Consider the following 23,679-nt stretch of genomic DNA (forward strand, 5'->3'; position numbering starts at 1 on the left):
ACTAAGAATTCTGTATTTTCTTTGGCATCATAAGTATTTCACCTTTAGCCTTCAACACTGTCATCTTTATTTTTAATGGTTTCATATTAGTTAAATTGTGATATTATTTAATGCTTACCCAATCATGGGATGCAGAGATGGTTCCCAATTTTTAATGTCACCAAGTAATATTGCAACATCCTTATGCAATTTTTTTTTCCTATTATTAACAGTAAGATGACTGTACCGGAATCAAAGAAGTGAGCACTTTTTTCTTTCTTTTTTAAATTATAGTTGATGTACAATGTTGTGTTAGTTTCAGATGTACAGCAAAGTAATTCAGTTACATGTATGTTATTTTCTTTTTCAGATTCTTTTCCATTATAGGTTACTACAAGATACTGAACATAGTTCCCTGTGCTATACAGTAGGTCCTTGTTGTTTATCTATTTTATATATAGTAGTTAGTATCTGCAAATCCTGAACTCCCAACTTATCCCTCCGCCAGCCCCTTTCCCTGCTGGTATGCACAAGTTTGTTTTCTGTATCTGTGAGTCTGCTTCTGTTTTGTAAATAAGTTCATTTGTCTCATTTTTTTAGATTCCACACATAGGTAATATCATTTGATATTTGTCTTTTTCTTTCTGGCTTACTTCACTTAGCATGACAATCTCCAGGTCTACCCCATGTTGCAGCAAATGGTGTTATTTTATTCTTTTCTATGGCTGAGTAGTATTCCATTGTGTGTGTGTGTGTGTCTTGTGTGTGTATATATATATATATATATATATATATATATATATATATATACACACCATATTTCTATCCATTCATCTCTTGATGGACATTTAGGATGCTTCAATGTCTTAGCTATTGTAAACAGTGTAGCTATGAACACTGGGGTGCATGTATCTTTTTTAATTAGAGTAGGAAATAAGCACTTTTTTCTTGTTTTGGGTTTTTTTAGGGAGAAGTAATTAGGTTTGTTTGTTTGTTTGTTTATAATTTCATTTATTTATTTCTCAATTTTATTTTTTTATTGAACTGTAGTTGATTAGCTTTATTTGTTTAGTTAGTTATTTTAAAGGAGGTGCTGGGGACTGAACCCAGGACCTTGCACATGCTAAGCAGGTACTCTGACCACTGAGCTAGACTCTCCCCCCAGAAATGAGCATTTTAATGGCTCTTGCTATGCATTGCTAAATTGTCCTCTGTAAGGACTGTACCAATTAATATTTTCTAATATTGTATGAATGAAACAATTTTCCCAAAGCCTTATGAACTGATAAATTGTTAGATAACAGATGTGAAAGGGTAATCAATTATTTACTTTTTTCTTTAATCATGATAGTGACCACTTTCCATGTTGGTTTTCAATGTGTATTTCCTTTTGTGTGGCCTATCTAAACCTTTTGTCCACTTGATTCTGGCCTTATAGATACTTGAGCCAGTTTTAGACATATCTGATGCAAACATATCTGCTCAAGGTTTTCTTTTATATTTGACTTACTCATAAACTAAAGACAAATCAGCAAAGATAAGAGCCATTTATCTTCACACAGCGTTTAACAATTTACAAATGGTTCTCACCTACATTCTGTGATCCTTACAACAACCCCAAGAGTTAGACAGAAAAAGGTTTTGTTATCACTTTTATTCTTTTAAGATGAGAAAACAGATTTAGAAAGAATCTATGATAGGCCCCAGGTCATGCAGGTAAGTGGCAGAGTTAGGATTAAAAGTTCTCTAACATTCTTCCAACTATAGCGTATATAACCCATCAACAAAGAACGCCTATCAGAGCAAATTACCCACAATAATTAAAAACCACAATTACCCCTACTCTAATTTCCTCTACTTACTTTATATTTGTCTTTTATACATCACAACTGTCAGATTCTCACAGTCTCCCTATTACCAATTCTGTCATTCTCCTATCAGCTCCTGGGATCTCCCTTTGACCAGAAAAGGCCCAAAATGGTTACAGAAAGCTTCCAGTCTCGGTTGCCCACACAGTGGCCTTGACTGCAATAAAGCACTGTTTCAAATCGGCATCTCCTTTAGCAGTCTCACTCCGAGCACAACAGCCAACAACTAAAATGCCACAACTATTAAAGAAAAGGAGAGTTCAGCATAATTTTACAGCATGTTATAAAACACTTTTCAAATTTGTGGTGCTATCAATTATAGCACAGTATCACAGACCCCAAGCACTGTCCTGCAACATTGTATTATCACAAGTCACAACCAAGACTGGTCCAGAAAACAGAGTCGAGGGACGCATCACCGCGGTGATGAGAATCACTAAACACATGCACTGTTGGCAGTCTGAGATGCTCTGTGTATATGAATGACAATAAACCATTAAAAGCAGCCAGAATGCTGACAGCTATGTAACTTAATGCAAATAACCTCATCTATAAAATGGGAATAAGTCAGAGAGCAATTCTCATCCTCATCTCGCTTGAAATCTTGGCAGCATTTAATAGAGCTGACCAAGTCCTTACACACTTTCTTCTCCAGGCCTCTACGACACACAGGGTGCTGCTCCTCCCTCACAGCCCACTCCTCCTTGGTCTCCTCTGCTGACTCACTTCTCTGACCTTCAAAAGCTTAAGTGCTGCAGGAATCTACCTTGGTCCTCTTCTATCTACACTCTCTCCCTAGGCCATGTCATTGGCTGAATTGTGCCCCCCCCCCATGCTGAAGTCCTAACCCCCAGAACCTCAGAATGTGACTGCCATTTGGAGATTGCGTCTTTACAGAGGTAATGAAATTAAAATGAGGTCATTAGGGTGGGCCCTAATTCAGTATTACTGCGTCCTTATAAAAAGAAGAGACAGGACACAGGCACATGTAGAGGGAAGACCATGTGAAGACACAGGCCATCCACCAGCCAAGAAGAAAAGCCTCAGGGGAAACCAGTCCTGCCGACACTTGATCTTGGACTTCCAGCCTCCAGAGCTGGGAGAGAATTCACTCTCGTTGTCCAAGCACCCACTCCGCGGTACTGTGTCACGGCCGTCCTACCAAATTAACACAGTTCGTCTCCACCAGTCACATGGGCACTACGTGATGATACTCAAACTTCCATCTACAGCACAGACCTCTCCCCTGAGCTCCAGCCAGGTACGCCCAATTGTATGTGCACTCAGGATATTTTATATACTTGAACTTAACATGCCCCAAACAGAAGTATTTCTCTGCATGGAACACCTATACCCCACTACCACTTCTAAGGCTTTTCATCTCAGTTAAGCACACAGCTATCCTTCTAGTTAGACAAAAAACTTCCTCCTCTTTCACTCCATATCCAATCCATGAGTAATTCCTGTCAAAACAACCTCAAAACTATATCCCAAATACGACCGTTTCTCTTAATTTCCACTTCTACACTCTTAGTCCAAGTCACATCTCACCTGGACTATGAGAATAATCTTTCAACTGGTCGCCCTGCCTTCTCTACTTTTAACCACTTCTCCATAAAGCAGCCAAAATGAGCTTTCAATATCTGAAATCAGGTCACATCCCTGTATTCGATCCTTTTGTAACTAAAATAAAATCCCAACTTCTTTATGACCTAATGGCTTGTCCCAACACCACATTCCCTATTTCAGCCACACTGACCTTTCTTTCCCTGAACCAACCTCCTTCCCATTTCAGGGCCCTTGAATTTTCTATGCCCTCAACTTCAAACATTCTTTTCTCAGACCTTCACAAACTGCCTCATTCTCACCATTCAAGTCTTAGTGAAAGCATCACCTTCTCAGAGACTTTCCCTGTCCACTCTACTCTGAGCCACTCTCCACCACATCACCCTGTTTATGACGGTCATGGCACTTTCAGATCTGAAATTTTTACTTGTTTACATGTTCAATGTTTGTCTCCTTTCACCCCCAGTGTAAGCTCCAGGGGAGCCTAACTTTCTGGCTTACTGCTTTTCACAAGCACTTAGAACAGTGCCTGGTATGTCTGTGGACTTTCTTCATCCTCGTCATGTGTAAGGGACAGAGGAAATGGATTCATTACTTATTCTCTTGCTGTCTCACGGCAGCATGTCCAGGGACAAATTTTAGAAACAGAATACAAGTAGAAAGAACAGTTCAAGCAAAAACGTTGAATGAAGAAAGTAAAATGAAGGTTGATAAGACAGCAAACTGGGAGGTCTGAGTAGAACCCAAACAACACACAGAGAACATAGGAGATACAGCTGACAAAGAAGGCTTGGGGCAGATGGCCAGGGACCCTCTCTGCTCATACCTAAACACACCCTATAAAAAACTCCTTCCCTTTTCTGAGTGTGGCATTTTTTTCCAAGCTTTGGCTCTTTCTACATTTCAGTTTTTAGGACTCAATGCTTCCATGATTATTAGCTGGGTAAGACCTAAGCTTATTAGAAAGCTACCTCTGCAATTTCAATGTTTTTTAAAAAATAATTCTATTGAGATAATTCACATATCTTACAATTTATTCACTGAAGGGTACAACTCAATAGTTTTTTTTAGTATATTCAGAGTTATGCAATCATCATCACAATCAGTTTTGGAACATTTTCATCCCCCGAAAAGGAAACTCAGTAATCACTCCTGCATTTCTCCCCAATCCTCCCTACCTCTGAAAACCAATTCTCTACTGTCTGTCTCTTGAGATATGCCTCTTCTGGATATTTCACATAAACAGAATCATATGTACATGGTCTTTTATGACTGCCTCTTTTACTTAGCATAATGTTTTCAAGGTTTATCCATGTTGCAGAATGTATCAGTACTTCCAACCTTTTTATGGCCAAATAATATTCCATTATATGGATATACCACATTTATCCACTCATCAGTTAATGGACACCTGATGACTGCCTTTAGTTGTTACCCCTGTGTTTTGTAAGTCAGGATCACAAATATTTTATAATTTTTCTTAGCATAACCATCTCTCTTCAGCTGTCTTCCCTTCTGGACTCATGAGCAAAAGGTTTCAAACCTATCTTTTCTCTAAATAGCTTGAAATTTACTGCTTTAAAATCTAAGGCACACTTCTCCAGCTATCTTAATTCCCTTTCTTTATCCATTTCTCAAATAGGTAAGAATTCCAGAATAAAAATTTCTCCCAAACAGATAAATAAAGAATTAAGCACTATGCTCTCCACAGAATGAGTCAGATGATATATTCCTGAAAGTCTAAAAGCCTTCTGCAATGAGTGAATTTACCTTCTGTGACAGTTCTGAGATCTATATCTACATACAGTGGACCCTTGAACAACACAGATTTAAACTGCACAGGTTAAATCATAGGCAGATTTTTTTTCACTAAATATGTGCTACAGTGCTAGATTATCTGTGGTTGGTTAAATCTAAGGATGTGGAACCAGGCATACAGAGAGCCAACTGTAAAGGTACATGGATTTTCAACTGCATGGAAGGTTAGCACCCCTAACTCCCGCATTGTCCAAAAGTCAACTGTACTTATCTTTCACTCATTCAATAAACACTTTTTAAAACTTCCCTATGACAGTTGATTTGGTTATCTGGTATGGACCCAAGAAAAATCAGTAACACACATCTTTCTCTTAAGTTTTAACTTGGCAATGATTCCATCCTCAGGTTAGGAGATTACTGTACATGTGTGTACAGTGTTATTTCCCAGACATCTTTTTTTTTTTTTGAGATTTTTGTTTTTGAATTTTAAACAAAGGATCACATGCTAATACTGTTTTCTTCGCTCATATTTCACAGCAACAAATCTTGTCAGTCTCTAGATGATCGTAATTACTTAAATATACTAAAACTTCAAATTACTTTTGTTCCCATAGGCAAAACTAGAGGGGAAACAGGGAGATATCCCAAATCCATATCGTGGAGTCTGATCCTTGACTGGACCTTTTCCTCTGTCTTTCATCTCCCCTTGACAAAGCTTCGGCCGAGCTCATCTCCTCCAGCACACTCCTGTCTCTACATCTTGGCTCACATAAACACCCCTTCTTAAAATACACTCTTTCCTCTCTTTGTTCATCCAAGGCCTATCATTCCTTCAAGGTTTATCTCAAGGGCCACATTAAAGCGCTCAGCTCAGTTCCAGGCACACAATTCTAGTACATCTCAGTAGAAAGAGCAAGGGACTGGAGTCAGTCTTCAGTCTGAAACCAAGCTCTGTAATTTACTACAGGACTATCAGGAATTTACTTAGCTTTGCTAAGTCTGTTTCCTCATCTATAAAGGGAGTAAAATAGTTCAGACTATTGCAGATTTCTTGGAAAAATTACATGAAAACAAACTGGACAATGCCAAGCACAGTCACTAGCAGATAATAAAATTTAATACTTTTTCCTCCACAAAGACTTACTTGACCACCCAAGCTTAATAGTCATTCCGTCCTAATGCACAAATAATGAATCACATCCATCACAAGAACATGAAACAAATGGCCAACCTCTCAGATTGTTCAGGCTACCAGCACTATTCAATATGATCACCGAGAAGGTTTAATTTCATTGTATGTTGCTTGTTGACTTGTAGATTTAAACCTATTTCAAAAGCAGAAATTGTTCTAAACAGAATCTCCATTTTTACTTTATCAAAGCGAGAAGTCACTACCAATGAGGACCCTGCAAAGAGAAAGCCACAAAAAGAGGCTCTTCCCTTACCTTGTGGGTTATCCATTCTCGTCCATACTGATACACATTGTTAGCCGCAGAATTGAGAGCTCTTTGGACTACCTGAGCCTCAGGAAGCCAACTAATTTAAAACAAAGAAAGAAAAAATGACAAACTAGTATAGCATACTGTACCAGTAACTCTTCAAATTCAATTTTTTAAAGAATCATTAACTGACAAATTGTTCGATCAGTCATCCCACAGATACAAATGATTCACGTGCAGGAATTCTTGATTTCCAGGTCTAACTGGCTTGATTCTAACATTCAGGATTTCCCTTCAAGCTTCCCTTAGCTTTTAGACCCACTTTCCCCTCAACCTTCCTTTCATCTGCTCTGCCTGGTTTCTCAGTCCATACGAGTCCTAGGTCAGGTCACCTGCCTTACTTAGCACCAGCAGAGGTCGTTCTGGGACAATGGGATGGTCAGCATCCGGGACAGTGGTTCTCAAATTGTGGGCCATGGACCAGCAGCATGAGAACTGTTTGAACGAGTGTCAAAAAAGCAAATTCTTGGGTCCAAACCCAGACCTACTGAAAAAGAAACCGGGCTAGGACCCAGCAATCTGCACCTTAACAAGCCCTACAGGTGATTCTGTTGTGCGCTCAAGTTTGAGAACCACTGATCTAAGGAAGCGAAGAACTGAGGATGAAGACAAGAAAATTAAGAGGGTGAATCACTGTTTTCAATTTTTTACCCATTGAAGGTAAAAGACCTTTTACTTTAAAACGTGAGGAACTTCTGAAGTAGAATTCCAGCTGCACAAAAGACTACAGTTTACAAAATTTACTCCCTGCACAGTGAAAGGCAGCCTCCCCACTTTCCTGTTAACTAAGCAGGATGCATCATTTGCTTTAATCTGTGTTACATACGCCCAGTGTTTCCCAAAAGAGAAAACGTCTTCATATATTCTCTGTACTGAACTTGGTAGTGCTGTACGCTAGAGATGCTGACATCCACATTGAAGACCTTTTACTTTAAAACGTGAGGAACTTCTGAGTAGAATTCCAGCTGCACAAAAGACTACAGTTTACAAAATTTACTCCCTGCACAGTGAAAGGCAGCCTCCCCACTTTCCTGTTAACTAAGCAGGATGCATCATTTGCTTTAATCTGTGTTACATACGCCCAGTGTTTCCCAAAAGAGAAAACGTCTTCATATATTCTCTGTACTGTACTTGGTAGTGCTGTACGCTAGAGATGCTGACATCCACAAATGTAATTTATTTAATCTATTCATGAGTGATGCCAAAAGGCCACGGCAAGCAGTAACTAACCACTTTCCTGAGGCCTAAATATGACACCATGCTACAAAGCTGGCAAGTGGGAAAGAGTCAAATAGTGACTCAACCCAAATGTGCAACATCCACCAACACCTCAAAAGCAGCCGGTAAAAAATAAGTGAATTATTTTTCCTGCCATACCTGCTCCCCTATTAACTATCTTGGTGAATCCCCCATCATCCACTAACTTCCAAAGCTAGAAACATGAGTCATGCCAGATTTCTTCTTCCTGTATCCAGTTAATCACCAGCTAACTCCCTCAAGATCTTACGAATCTGTCTGTCTTATTCACCCCACTACAACTGTCCACAATTAGGACTTTCATCGCCTCTCACCGGGTGTCACTCTAATTTTTAACTGGCCTAAGAGGCTCAAGTCATGGAAACCTTTCCAGCTTTTCTCCACAGCACAGAGGAAAAGATGGCTCCAGAATGAAATCTGATTCCACCATTTTCTTCTTATATCCTTAACCAAGATAATGAAGATATCTGTCACTCTCAAAAGTTTCCTTTGTCCCTCTGCACTCCCCTTCTGGAGCCCACCTCTAGCCACAGACAACCACTGATCTGTCACTACAGATTAGTTTGCATTTTCTAGAACTTCACATAAATGGAATCATATATGGACTCTCTTTTGCCAGACTTCTTTCACTCAACATAATTATTTTGAGATTCATCCATGTTGTTGCATGTACTGACAGTTCATTTTTATTTAATGCTAAGTATTACTCCTTTGAGTGGATAAACTACAATTTGTAAGTAATCAGGAATACTGAAGACAAGCACTGTATGATCTGAGCAATGGGAGATAAGTGGGTAGAAAGGTATAACAGAAGCCCTTTTGAGAATATTCAAATATGATTCTAAACCAAGTTCAAGAAATGTCCTAAGCAAGTTTTATATAAAAAAAAAAAATCAAAGGAAAACTAAGTTAAATCTCCATTTACAATCTTAAAATTGGCAGAGTATTCCCTAACTTACATTAATGACTACCCAGGGCTTAGTAAATGTGGAGACTATGCACGCTGCCATCAAGTTTAGTTAGGTGAAGGGCATAGCTCTGCTGAATATTCTCCACAAAGACATAAAACCCTCTCATGGAAGCCAAAACAAACACGTACACAAAGATAGGGGTTAGCAAATTTTTTCTATGAAGTGCCAGAGTGTAAATATTTTAGGCTTTTGGGGGCATACAATCTGTATCACACCTACTCAATTCTGTCTGCCCTTGCAGCCCCAAAACAGCCACAGACAATACACAAATAAACCGGTATAGGTTATTCCAATAAAACTTTATAAGAAGAGGTGGCTGGATTGGCCCTGAGCCATAATTTGCCAACCCAGCCACCAAAATGATACAATATGTGAACACTTCTGACTCTGCTACTGGGAGATTATCTCAAATTTCTCAGCCTTGGATCCTGATTCCTCATCTGTGAAATGGGGATACTCTCTTCAACCTACCTCAGTCACTGAGGAATACACAATGCAATCAAGGTGGGTCGAAGAGCTTTGTAAATCATAGACATGTTGTAAACTGTGAATTTCAATTCAAATATAAAATCATTTACCATAAATTGTTTCTAAAATCTTTAGGTCTCCCCTCAACCACCATCATCCTCTCATTACATGTCATTCTTATGTAAAAATGATAACATTCACAAAGCTTTGGCAAACCCTTTCTTTTCTCTTCCAAGGAAGCTGCACCAATGAAGACCATTCCCTGCATACAGACAAAGAACCTAGCCCATCCACCTCTATTTTTGTCAAAATAACATTCTTACTTTGCCCACTCAGGGTGATTTGCTAGAGTTTCATTAATCAAATTGCTTGTGACTTCAATCATGTGCACGCTCTCTTGATGTACCTGTATTATAGATTAGGAGAGAAAAGAATCTCAGTGAAGAAATGTGCCCAATTCAACACTTATTTTCTACACTATCATTGGAACAATGCTTTTAGAGTCGAGTAATTATACATCTTAGTTTCAATGAATTTAGAGACCTGTACTGAGTAACTGCTATACATACGTCCTATGACACACAAAGGAAATAAAATGTACGTAGCAGCTGCCTGTCTTCAAGCTCAGCAATGGGGGAAAAAATGTAACATAGATACAAGTACTTACAACTAGTCACAATATAAATAAACATAAAAATATATTTAGGTCATACTGTGTATGCATGCATAGCATATTATATACATGTAAGAAACGTCAACACTACATGGGCTTTAGAATTATATTGCAATATGAGACAAACAGGCAAACAAGCAACTGAGTAAGGTTTCTGAGTTTAAAAAGCCAAGTGAAACTGAATCTCAGACTGCACCTTGCTCAATAACCAACAGAGAAAAGGAGGGGGAGGAGATAGCTCAGTGGTAGAGTGCCTGCCTAGCATGCACAAGGTCCTGAGTTCAATCCCTAGTACTGCCACTTAAAAAATAAGTAAATAAATAAACCTAGTTACCTCTTCCCTTCAAAAAAACAAAGGCAACAAAGTAAAGGGGATAAAAAAGGAACAAGCGGGTGCCAGGGAATATGTTTGATATGATTTTGCTATTTTTAAATGTATTAAACATATCAAGCACATTTTTCTGTTTCTTTATATGCTGAATAACTTTTGATTAAAAACTGGATAAAAATGTGTTGCAGCAACTCTGGATTCTGTTTTGTACCTCTGAGAGTTGTTATTCTGTCTCAGTAAGCAAATAATTTATCTGTAATCAAACCGCAAAATCTGTCTTCCCTGATGTCTCTGCTCAGGGTTTTTTATTTTTTTTAAAGCCTAAGGGTTTCCCCTGAACCTGAATGGCTTAGCAGTCAGAAGTGATTTGGGCAGAAACTACACTCAGACACCTCACACTAGGAAGCTTCATCCTCTTCAGCCAGAGATGTGTGAGTTAAGAAACGCAATCAAAAGCACAACAAATCTGCAGATTGCCCCAGGCTTTCAATATTCACAGGACTTCTTTGGGTCTCCCATATACCACTCTAGAAAGTGTGATTTATTAATCTCAGCCCTTCTGTGGTTCTCCTGCTTCCAGAATCTCCCCCTTTTAATTCACAGCTTCTCTGCTGACAGCCCCAACCCAAATCTACCACCCCCCACACGAAAAGCTGCAGGTTTTTGCTGCCCAAGCTAGGCAGGATAAGAGTAAGTAACTACAAACAAGAAAGCCATAAAATAGGTGTTTCTACCAGATTCAGCAGCAGTTTTTCATGAGCAAATACTCAAGCTGTTTCCTAACTCATCATTTTCCAGTTCCCTGATATGGTGTTTTTAATAATTCTATATCATTTTATTCTTGGTTTAGCTGGAAATCAATTACCTGACATCCTCATCCTGCTATTACCCTAAGATATTTTAGGAAGATAGAGCCAAAAAGGATTTTTTGACAAACTAGATGTGGATAGAAGAGGTCAAGAATGACCCTGAGGCTTTTCACATAAGTCGGCAGAATGAAGCGGTCACTTACTGAAACGGGAAGACTGTGAGAAGAACAGACAAGCAAGGGAGGGTCTGGAATTCAGCTCTGACCTGTTACGTCCGAGAAGTCTAAAAGACAGTCAAGTGGATACCGTCACGGTGTTTTAGAGAATGATCCCTTTGTTGGCTGGGAGAATGAACTAGTTAACCAGTAAGTCTCCTTCAAAGGCTCAGTTTGCTGAACCCTAGACCACAAAGAAGTGGTTCAGTAACACATGTTATCAAAGTTCAGGGAAGTAAAAGCTCACTGAAGCACGGGATGAACAAAGAAAAAGAACCTGAAAGATGAACAATTGAGATGGGCAGGAAAGGAGACCCTACACAAAGGGACAAAGAAGGGAAAGCAGAATAGAAGAAAAGAGAGGAAAAAGAAAAAAGGAAAACGGAAGACCATACTGGTGAAAGGTTTCTCTGAGAGCTAGAAGAACGTACAGTGGCAGGTCTGAGTGAAATATAACAAAACAAAGTCTCTAAACAAGTCTATACAGATCACATAAGTGACTACACATGATTAATAGCCAAAGAACAGATAAAAACTGTATTGAAACTGAAACAGAGGTACAGAAAGAACAGGTTGTTAGAAGCAAATGATAAGATCAGGGCATATTGAGGCTAAGAATGACTGAGAACAGGACATCCAAATGGAGAGTCAGATAGCAAGAAACAATGCAATTCTTTAGTAAACAGCTGCATATCAGATTATCTATTGACCTGACAGGTGCTACGCTATTTCTACCGCACTATTCGGGAATTTTTCATATCCATGATTTCATATAAGCGTCACAATTCCTAGAAAGCAACATTTCAAAATCCGGGATGCAGAGTTCAGTGAGGTCCAGATAAAGTAAAGATTAAGATACACCGTAAAAGTTGAAAAGAAAAAAAAAAAAAAAGTCAATCACTACAGAGAAAATTTTAGCTCTACTTTGGAGAATGATTTCCTTTGATGAAAAAAAGATGACATGGACTGGATTTTTGTATCCTCCCAAAATTTGTATGTTGAAATCCTAACCTCCAGTGTGATGGCTATGAAGAGGTAGGGCCTTTGGGAAACTAGGTCATGGGGGTGGAGTGCTCAAGATGGGAGTAGTGCCCTTATAAGGAGAAACATGGGTGATCTTTCTCTCCACCATGGAAGGACACAAGGAGAAACAGCCATCTATAAAAAGGAAGAGGGCCTTTACCAAGAACTTGACCATGTGGCACCTTCATCTGGGACTTCCGGCCTCCAGAACCGTGAGAAATAAATGTCTGTTGTTAAAGGCACCCAGTGTAGGGTGTTCTGTTATAGCAGTCCAAACTAAGAAGGGGAAGAGGAAATGCAACCTGGAAAGTGAGAAATCAAGAGCCTAATGGTAAATCAGCACAAAGACCAATGAGACAAGAAGGAAAGGAATCAAATTCTGATTGAGTAAATAGGAACCACACTAGGAGTCATGAGATCAGATCATAGTTCTCCTACTGACCAAAGAAGCTACTTTTCCCTCAGTGTCTCAGTTTTTCATCTGCATTTACCTTTGAGGATTTTTATGACAAAATAAAAACGCACGTAAAAAATGTATTAGGCAAATTCATGGCAAAACCAGTGATACAAAAATCATAAATACTTTAACTGTTATACATATTTATAAGCAAAGTAACATTTCCCAGGTCTGCATCTGCTAGCTACTTATCCATACTACAAATTCTAACAATTAAGAGTTCATTAATGATAACAGTAATTGTACTCTACCTTTGCAGTCAGGAGTAGAGCTAAAAGAAGGGTTCCTATCACTAACAAAAATATGATGAAAATGCTAATTATTTTGTCTAACATCTTCTCCAACCAGATGATCATCTGCAGAAATGAAAAAGAAAATTAGTTATCTTTCAAGCACAACTCAGTAAAACATATATATATTCAAATGCCATAAAGACAAAACAGGATATTCAGTATTACAAAACAAACTATCACATAATGATTAAAGCAGTGAAAGCTAAAAGCAACTTTAGAAAATTAACTAACAGTATTAATTACCATTGTTATTATACAAAGAGTTTATTATTAATTACCAATGTTGTTATAGAAAGAGTTCATTATTATCATATCTAAGAAAAGGCAGTCAATTTGAACATAACCTATTATCTTTGCTTGAATTCTTGCACTGTGATATATTTACATTTCAAATTATAATTTATAATCCAGTAAATATTCTAAACAAAATAATGACAATCCACTAGTAACCTCAAATCTCATGGTATTTTACTGTCACTTAGCAAACGTAAATGACTTTAGAAAAAGTATGCCTCTTATAAAACAGGTATGTCCTAAATTATATAGATAAAGTAGGACCCAACAAGAATTACACTCAAAATATTTTTTTTTCCTTTTGATGTCATTAGAGTTACGAAAACAGAAATCTAATGTTAAGGTAATGATAAGTATTAATTTCAGAATAATAGTTACTCTGGGGCAGAAAGGGCTGGGAAGTGGAGGCACAATCAGGAAGGAGTGCAAAGTGGGCTTCTATTACACAGGTAATATTTTATCACGTTGGAGGACAGGCATGTGGGTGCTCTCTTTATCTTCTTATATTTGAAATATTTCATAATACTTCAAAAACTCTAATATTGCACTTGAAATGTCTATTCTTCTTAAAACATAAGTTTCATGACAAATTATAATGAAGTGACTATAAATAAAGAAACAGCATTAATGTGGTGGTTATTCCTTAATCAATAATCAAAACGATGCTTTCCCTAAATGCTACTTGGCCTTTTATTTTGAGTATAACTTCTCTCATTTTTCACAATCACAGATAATCCTATACTTAAAAAATTTTTTGCTTTCAGAATATATAGTAATTCTGGTAAGATTTCTAGAATTCCTGCCAGGCAAAGTTACCATATAACATTTCAAAAATTCAATCAGACTTACAACTGCTGAAACACCACACTGCAGCCCTCAACCCCAACATGAGCATTGCCAAGGAAGTTATTGTAAATCTGAGTTATGCTCTCCAAACAGTGTGTTAAACAACCAAGAGCAAAGAATGGTGGTTAAATAAAAACATGATTTCTAAAACATTGACTTTCCACTCAATGGTTGTAAGCTTCTATCTCCTTATCTTTCATGAAGGACACTGTCACTAAGAAAACAATGCTCTAGTGAACTCAAAGATAAAAAGTGCATCTTTTATCTTGACAATTACAGCTTCAAACAGAAGAGTTAATTTTCAGTGCATGCTACCAAAGCATTAAAGACAATGTAGAGATTAAAAAAAGCAATAACAGGTTTCTAAGATATGGAAGGTCAGAGGTCATATTTTAAATGTAAGTTCTGAAGTCAATGAAACTGTCAAGTTTCACAATCAGAAACCAACTTTGCACCTAGTTCTTGGGACAGTTTCCTGAGGAAAGAGCTGGTGTTGTCTTACTCCTCTCTGTATCTTCAAAACCTAACAGTGCATGGCATTCAGTAGAAGCTCAGTCAATATTTGAATAGCAAGATAAATAATTTCAGAATTAAGACCAGATTTGTATTCAGAAATTATAATTTCTGAAAATAAGAGCCTCAATTGTTTTAGAAAAGTCGTATCCTGAAATATAGTAACATAACTGGTATTTTATTTGTAAAGTATAAAAATCTAAATTTATGTCTGCATATTTTTAACGTAGAAACATGGAATAGTCACAAACACATTACGTACAACATTACAAAAGTCACACTTTGTTGTTAAACCAGGGCAGAGTTTTCCTGTCACAAGCCCATACCTAAGGGTTGGAATAAGAGGCATCTAAACCAAAATTGATATTCAAGGGATAATACTGAGGGTTAGATGTTCATTCAAAATGTAAAATACGGGCATACCTCGCTTTATCACGCTTCAATTTCTTGTGCATCAAGGATAATGTGTTTTTTTACAAAGAAAGTTTGTGGCAAACCCTACATTGAACAAATCTACTGGCACCGTCTTTCCAACAGCATTTGCTCATGTTGTGTCTCTGTATCACAGTTTGGTAATTCTCCCAATATTTCAAACTTTTTCATTACTATTATATTTGCTGTGGTGATCTGTGATCAGTGATCTTTGATGTTACTACTACAACTCATTGAAGGTTGATGATGGTGAGCATTTTTTAGCAATAAAGCATTTTTAATTAAGGTTTGTACATTTTTTTAGACATAACGTTATTGCACACTACAATAGACTACAGTATAGTGTAAACAAATTTTATATGTATCAGGAACCCCCCAAAAAATCATGTGACTTGCTTTATTGTAATATTCACTCTACTGTAGTGCTCTGGAACCCAACCCACAACATCTCCAAGGTATGTCTGCAAATAGAGTCATTTAAGATACTCAATACATAAGCTAAAAAAGTTGGGAGGGGGGTTCTATTCACATTATAGCCATCTAAGATAAGGTGAGAAAACAGACGAAAGGGAGATAGCAAAAGAGAAAAAAGTGGGAAAGACTAAAAATGTAGGGAACTAAGGCCCAGTTGAGAGGAAAAATCAAAGAGGACAGGAAATTTATGGAGGAAAAGAACTCCCTGAAAGAGTGAATGGAAAAAACTCTTAAGGAAGGAAACAGCAACTCATAGACACAGAAAGAGAAACATGGACGGGGAAGCAATGGAGACGGGGAAGGGGATGGAGGAGAGAATTCCGAAAAAAATGAGAGGCGCTATCCCGTGAAGCTGATGATCCCATCCTGTGCTCTGCTTTGGGCAAAGGAAACCACACCACCTGTCAGCCCCACCCTGCTCATGAAAATTGCAGTCTTCTAGTAACTTGCCCAGCCTTCTATGCTATGAGCAGTTATTTTGGTTTTTAAATTTTATTTTCTAAAAGCAGAAGGGGAGTAATTTTAAAATGACATTCTGAATGTTCTGAGTATAAATGAGGGGCCTGCTTTTTTTTTTTTTACATATGTAGAGATGTTGGTAAATTTATAGTTGCATCAAAAGACTCTGAAACCTCTAAACTGATCGGCCCTATTTATCAAGCTACTAAGAGTGTAATTCCACTACTGAGTTTTCTATTTCATTATTTTAGACCCATGTTTTTATTTTGCTTTGCCTTTTTAACCAAATTCTAGTGGAGTCTTAGTGCAAATAAGAAGTAAGAAGAAATAAACAATTAAGCCTTGAGAAACAGTTACATTTCAATTAACCACAAATGTGTCTCTCACCCTTATTTCTTCTCCTGAATTAGTTTCTAGCTCACTCCACTTGAACTTGGAATACCAAATACCCAATGCCGCAAATACTCTGACCTTGGATGAAATGTAACAAAACAGACCTCGACTTATTTCTGTGCTTTTCTGGAGCACATGCTCTCATACCCCAAAGCAGTTACTCCTACTTTACCAATGCTACAAGGAATCATCAAAGAAGAGAAAAAACGTTTCCTGATCTCCTAGGAATCTTTTAAAACTAACTCACAACTACTCAGGATGAATTAGATTATCTAATTCATTTAGTCACCAAAGGTTAAGCCAGATTCAATCTAGTGACCTTAGTCCTCCTTTCATCTCTTGAGGATAATTTCAATATACACAACTTGGGGAAATAAAACCACCTACTTTGATCAAAGTAAGAAAATGTAACCTATGTTTGCAGCACTATCACTTGCCAAGGATCAAACTCATTTACTCACACTAGTTTTGTAGGGAATGGAGGCTTACATAGCCACTTGTATGTGTTGGTGCCCATGCGTGTGTGTGGTAGTGATGGTGGTGGTGTGTGTGTATTTATCTATTTTACAGTTTATTTTCAATTCAAAGTTTAAAAGTTTAAGCACTGTCAAGTGTCCCTTTTCTTCTGTTTCAAAAGAAGGAGTAAACCCCTATTCTTTACAGTCTCAAGTCTCATTATGATCTATTTCCAGAGGTACCACATCTTTCTTAAGGCCTGCTATAATACTTTCACTGAAGATTTTTAAAGTCTTACTGTGTTTAAAGACAATACACGTGAGTGATGTCACCTTCTGCTATCTCCCCTTTGGGATCTGATGAAATTAAGTCTAGAACTGCTGTATGTGGCTCTATGTCAGAGGTGAGGCACTCCTTATATATCTGGATTAGCCTTTATTGAAGTTATTAGAAATTCCATGCCAATCATGTGAGGCGTTTACCACAGATACAACCTCATACCTTGGGAAATACATAAAAATTAGATGTCATAGGCCATGACTATAATCTTTTTTAAGTTAACAATGAAATTCTGGAATACTAGTTATAAAAAAAGACAATATATAAAACTACCAGCCAAGGGAACCATACAAATATTTCACAGATTTATCTTTTTAAAAAAGCCCTATGTTATTTCTCAAAAAAGCAGCAATAAAGAGTTCTCTTTCCTTTTTAGTAACTTTTGCCTGATGTGCTCTCACACATCAAAGGAGACTAGAATCTCCTTTGGGCCACATGGTAGAGCTGAGAAGGAATGGAAATCACAGTGGACAAAAGGACTATAAGACAGAACTTACACACACTTGGGCAAGGAGATGCCGTCCACACCTAAATAAATAGCTTTGGGTTTTTAGCAAGTTGTACTGTGGGAATATTAATGCTTCACGACCTTCCATAGCTTATAATCTGAACTTTAAAAACAGAAACTTAGTTTGACATATGGACAGAAACAGGGTGAGAACGAAGATACGGGGGGAGTTACAGAATTCAATAGTAAAAACCAGCATCCTGGTGTTCATTTACCTTCTTATTTAGCCAGTGCCAGAGCTTGAGGATAGTGGGTAAGGTGAGAAAAAGAAGATAAGAACAGTGGCATATCATTAGAGAATGCAGTAATAGTATGAAAAAGAAAAGAAAGTCACTGAGAGCATGAGGAGGAAATTATCTCTGACAAAGGAAAAACGGGGGGAAAAACTGTAATGCATTAAGTTTTAAAATCAAGTGAATGAAGTATTCCTTTTAAGGTACACGATTGAAATGATGATAACCACAAGCTTTGTTGGCAATTCAATAATTTAAAATGCATAAAACAACATGAATGCTTGTAGGCTTACACTGTCACACCAAATTGCAAAGATCAAAGCGATAATTGAGATTCCTTCGCATCTCATGCACTAAAAGGATGACCTTGAATAAACAAAGTCATATTCATATGCTACATTTTCATTGAACTTTGTAATTTTATAATATTACTTAATTCACATTATTTAAAGAGTAAAACATTTCAGCGCTCATTTGGAACACCTGGCTGAAAAGCAGACCTAGCTAAGATTCTGATTTCCTTCCTTTTTCATTTTTTAGGCACACATTTTTCTACTATATGTAACATCCTGCTTTTTCTCACTTAAACATTACCTGTCTACACTTCACAATATTTAGCACTGTAATGCCTAATGCTAATTAGTGGACACATAATTTAAAAATCAGTAAAAATAGGATTTAAGACATTATTAGTGATATAAAAACTATAAAGACTAAAAAGCATATCACCAGAGTGACTATCAATGCTCTTTGCAGGGTTTTCCCTAAAGTACACCCAATACATGTTAGACACATACTTCACGCATCATAGCCGTGATCATTTTTCTGGTGTTCCCGCGCTGTGGGAATCTCTGTGCCCTGGCACTGCTCCATCCACCTGTTCTTCTTGCCATGTCTTCCTAATAAACTCCTACTTATGCTTCAAAATCTGCTCTGGCATCACCTCCTCTGGAAATCCTCCCCTCTCCCACTGCTCATCAACAGTAAGTCATTTCTTGCTCAGTACTATCACTGTATCCTGTACATACTTTTCCTCCACAAATTATAATAAGAGCTAATACAGAGCTTACAGTGTACCAGACCCTGATCTAAAAATTATACATATATTGACTCCCTTAACCCTCACAACCATCCTATGAGATACTTGTCATTATTCTCACTGTATTGATAAGGAAGCCAAGGAACAGAAAGGTTAAGAAACCCATCTAAGGTCACAAAGCTAATACAGGACTTGGATCTGAAACCAGAGTTTGGATTCAGAGCCCATGCTCTTAACCACTAAGCCTCTGAATCTAACACAGCCTTTAAATTTTAATGGATTGCTGCCTCTTTACCAGAGCTTCTGTGTCTAGTCTTCCCTGATTTATCTGAGTTTCCCTAGGACTTAGCACAGTGACTGACACATGGAAATTACTCCAAAAATATTCAATGAAATGAGCCCCTACCTGGCTATTTAACTTTAGGCAAGTCACTTAACCCCTCTAGATTTCCATTTGGTCCTTACAAAATGAGCAGGTTGAACTAGGAGCTCCATAAGATCTTTTTCTCCCATTTTTAAGACAGAAAAATACTTACACAATACTTATTCAAACTAAATCTATCCCACCCTTATGTAAACCATAATTCTAGGCTTTAAATTGCATCACAAAATCAGACATTAAATGTGTTATCAACAATTACAACATGAACACTAATATGCCATAAGACAGTATTTTAGACAATGAAATATATAAACTCCATTAAAACAGCCGAAGTTCTTAAAATGCCATACCTTGCTATCAACTTTTAACAAGAATTTTCCAAGCCCGATGATTGGCCATGGCGCCAGGGCTTCCTGCCGCTCCTTCAGGAAGTTCTCTATAACCTGCCACCACACAGAGCCACGCTTCTCCAGGAAGTCCACCACGCCAAAGTGAATCACAAGCTTTTTGAGTATCCAGACTATAAGATATATGAGAAATACATACATCAACAAATGGTAGCTTACAAAGTTATAACATGAAAAGATCACTTAATTTCACGTGATCTTTCTAAACCAGTAAAGCTAGTGTGAAAGACAACTTTATTTTTGAGGAGGGAGGGAAGAAAGTTCAAAATATTCCAAACTGATGTAACTGGGACAAGTAACTTTTCACACAATCCCCACCCACCCATACCCCACCTTCTCTGTGAAGTCTGAATCCTTAAAGGGGTCAAGGATTACTTCACAACCCATATAAACAGAAGATACTCTGACCATGAAGATTTCAGTGACTGCAATCCTGGCCCCTCACACCTTACCCTTCCGAGGTAAAGAATACTAACCTCCGACGTGTCCTAATCTCCTTGGCTATTGTAGCTGCACTTGCCACGTTTTGTTCTTTCTTTAGATGTTTAGTAACCAGAAGAGTATAAGGTATTCCATATGCATCATGATTTTATACCACCGCACAGTAACATTTTCATTTGTGTTTCTGTTTCTTTACTTGATGCTGCTCTGTATGTGTGAACCTTTTACCAGGGTCCAGTAGAGAAGCAGGGTGGGTCCAAGCAGGGCTGTCACGAGTGTGCTGTCCACGGCACAATGTCAGTGGGGACTAGGCACAGACCACAACACAAAGGTACTCCTCTGCAGCTGGACAGTGCAGTGGCCCTTCAAGCAGGGGTTAAGCCTCTGTCAAAGGCCAGCTAAGGAGGTGGTGGAGCTAGAGAGGTGTTACTTCCTGTGAGGGTTGTCTTGAAGTCTGGATCCTGGATAACTGACCCTCGTCGCTATAATTTCCCTAACTCCAGGGATTTCTGTGTCCTTAGCCCTGGTCTTATTATCTAATGGTCCAGCTGACTGTTCTGAACCATGAGATCAGTGTTACATACCAGTTCAACAATTCCTTCATCAGCACTTTCAAATCTCTGGAGAGGTCCTAGGAAAGCGCCTATGGTCTCTAGAATAAGCCCAGGTTAATTACAGGTTGTAAAAACCTTTTGGGAGCTACCTTTTTCACAGCCTGCTCTCCCTTTTTATTCAAAAAGACAGTAAAAGTATCTAAAACACTAAAATCTAAAAGTTAAAGAAAAAAAAGTCTTCAAGGCAAGATCATAATCAACCAATTACCTGCAATAGGCACTGGCAGCAGCTGTACGATCCACAGATTCAACCAGACCTGGACTCCAATGATGGCCCAAACGAGGGACACAAAGTAGATATCGCTAGCTTTCTTCTTTCTAAGAAATGTTCCAACTTCAGGCCTTGGTCTGCCCGAGGTGGGTGAAGGGGAGGAGGGTGAAGAAGATGAGGACAGTGTTGGAGGGGGTTCTCCTTGGTCCATGGTTTCTGTCCCTGAAGAAGGAAAGAAAAAAATCACCCACATACTTAGTCCACATTAATAAACAGTACTACAGAGCAATTAGCTAGGCTACCTTCCTTTAAGACTTCAAAATGTATTCTGATAGTACAATTACATTGGGTTAAAAAAAAAAAAAGACCTGGATATATGTTTGCATGTGCAATGAAAAAATGTGTGGGAAATTAATACCGACAGCATTTAAATCTCGAGAAATTTGTTCGCTGGTGGGGGAGGACAGACAATGAGAAATGTTTTACTTTTCACTTTATACACTTTACACTGTTCAAGTTTTTTAATGATATATGTATCATTTAAACAAAAAACTAAAGAAAAACACTTGACAATGTAGATCAGAACTGTAATTAGCCCATGAAAATTACTTAAACCATATAAAGCAACAAATATCAGTATACAGAATTCTTATTTTTAAAAATTCCTATTTTAATATAATTTTATAGATGTATTTATAGATATTTCTGAAATAATATGGCTTTTCAGTGTCATTTCATTTAAATGGAGCCGACTACTCTTGCAAGAAGAACCCAGGGCTTTGAAGCATGTCCTTCCCTTAGAACAAGATATAAGAAATGACAGTTTGCTGGGGGTGAGGAATGTTCAGATCTGGTATATCACATGAATTATTTCACACGAGGCACTGTTTTCTAACAATGCAACTACTATTTTACATTTCACTAGAGTTACATTATTTCTGTTTCCTAGTTTTACCAAAATATACCATATACATCAGAAATCACGCAGCTCTTAAAGCAATATTACTCAGAATACACCATGATGATGGAAATAAGATCCTAAAACCTGCATTTTGCCTTTTATAAAAAAGTTAGTGATAAAAGTATACCATATTTTATAAAGTCTAGAAATAAGCGAACATGCATAATCCCAACCCTCTATTTGCCCAACTGTCTTTACATAGTTTTACACAGTTGTATCATCTTCCACTTACAACCTTTACCTCTTTCTCTCTCCAGTTAAATATCAGCTCCAGGAGAGCTAAGACCCTGTCTGTCTTGCTCTCCCCTCCATTGAATTCCTAGCACATATAATAGTACCTGCCATACAGCAGGTGCTAAGTATTTGTTCTAAGAATGTCCTTCCCTGTTATTTCATGATTTTCACAAGCAACCACATAGTAGCCCTCTGACTGCTGTATTATAATTTCTTTACTATTTCTTTTTATGTTAAATACTTAGTTATGAGTACATTTCTACTACTGATATAACTAGCACCATGGTTAAGTCAGTCCACTTCACCAGAACTAACATTTTACCCTGAGGTCTGTGGCTAAAGCCCAAGCTAGTTATAATATGCTTCTGTTTGACTTTGCTCCCTGAATATCTTTCTAATTTGGAAACTTCATGTTGGCAGATGTGGCAGATACTTAGAATAGTAAGTTCATAACCAAAATATCATCCCCTCCCCACTTCGAAAACATGGCTCAACGTGCAGGAAAAGTAAATTTCTCTACTACCCCAAATGCCTTTTTCTTAGCTGATCCCTTCTTTCAAGACTTTTCTAAAGTCAGTTCTTCACGAAGTGCTCATGAAAAATATTCCTTAACTCAAAAACCTCTGGCACTAATGGACCTCCCAGCACAGAGAGAGATGGCCTTTCACATTCCTGAACTCTGTGTAAGGACAGGGTGACTTTAAAGCTGGTGTAAACCTACCAGCTGGATCTCACAGGAGCACTGAATCCAGAACAACCAGACGGGTCAATTTTAAGGCAAACAGTCAATATATTAACAGCATGCGCAAACAAAGCCAACTTTGAGAAGAAAAGCAAGAAATGCCAGGGAAATGAACGACTGGGAGACGAAAAATAAAAAACGAAAGAAAGCTAGAGAAAGGAAACAAAACAACAAAAGCAAAATAAAGAGAGCAAAATAGAACAATAGGGGAGAACTGACAGCTGCAGAAGACACGGAAAATAAAAGGATTAAGTGGGGGAAAATATGGACAAAGGTAAATGAGACACCAAGAAAAGGGAAATAATATGTAAGGAAAGTGAGAAAGAATAACTCAAAAAAGAAGAAAAGAAAAGCACTTAAAAAAAAAAAGAATGAAGAATCAAGATAAGAAACCTAAGAGGGTAAACAATTAAATGTAAGAAAAAACTGATACATGAGAACAAAGATGAGAAGAAAAAATGTAAAAATAGGAAACAGAGAGAAAAATGAAGGACCAGTAAGTAGCACTTTGTGATGCTAGTGTCTTTCTTAATT

At 37.7% G+C, this 23,679-nt stretch overlaps 1 protein-coding gene across 2 annotated transcripts in view; it reads right to left on the reverse strand.

Annotated features, from left to right (window-relative positions):
• The window catches only part of TMEM245 (transmembrane protein 245), an 80,123-nt gene that overhangs the window by 35,356 nt on the left and 21,088 nt on the right, over positions 1 to 23,679 (reverse strand). The window contains exons 5-10 of one of the 2 annotated variants that reach the window (XM_031450156.2): positions 21,206 to 21,430; positions 19,886 to 20,055; positions 18,097 to 18,120; positions 13,126 to 13,230; positions 9,690 to 9,772; positions 6,617 to 6,707 (exon numbers count right to left, since the gene is read on the reverse strand). In XM_031450156.2, coding sequence (XP_031306016.2) covers positions 6,617 to 6,707; positions 9,690 to 9,772; positions 13,126 to 13,230; positions 18,097 to 18,120; positions 19,886 to 20,055; positions 21,206 to 21,430 — 698 coding nt within the window. The remainder of the gene's footprint in view (positions 1 to 6,616; positions 6,708 to 9,689; positions 9,773 to 13,125; positions 13,231 to 18,096; positions 18,121 to 19,885; positions 20,056 to 21,205; positions 21,431 to 23,679) is intronic. The other variant, XM_031450157.2, reaches the window with a different exon arrangement.

Source organism: Camelus dromedarius, chromosome 10 (assembly GCF_036321535.1).
Source record: "Camelus dromedarius isolate mCamDro1 chromosome 10, mCamDro1.pat, whole genome shotgun sequence".
Taxonomy (NCBI): domain Eukaryota; kingdom Metazoa; phylum Chordata; class Mammalia; order Artiodactyla; family Camelidae; genus Camelus; species Camelus dromedarius.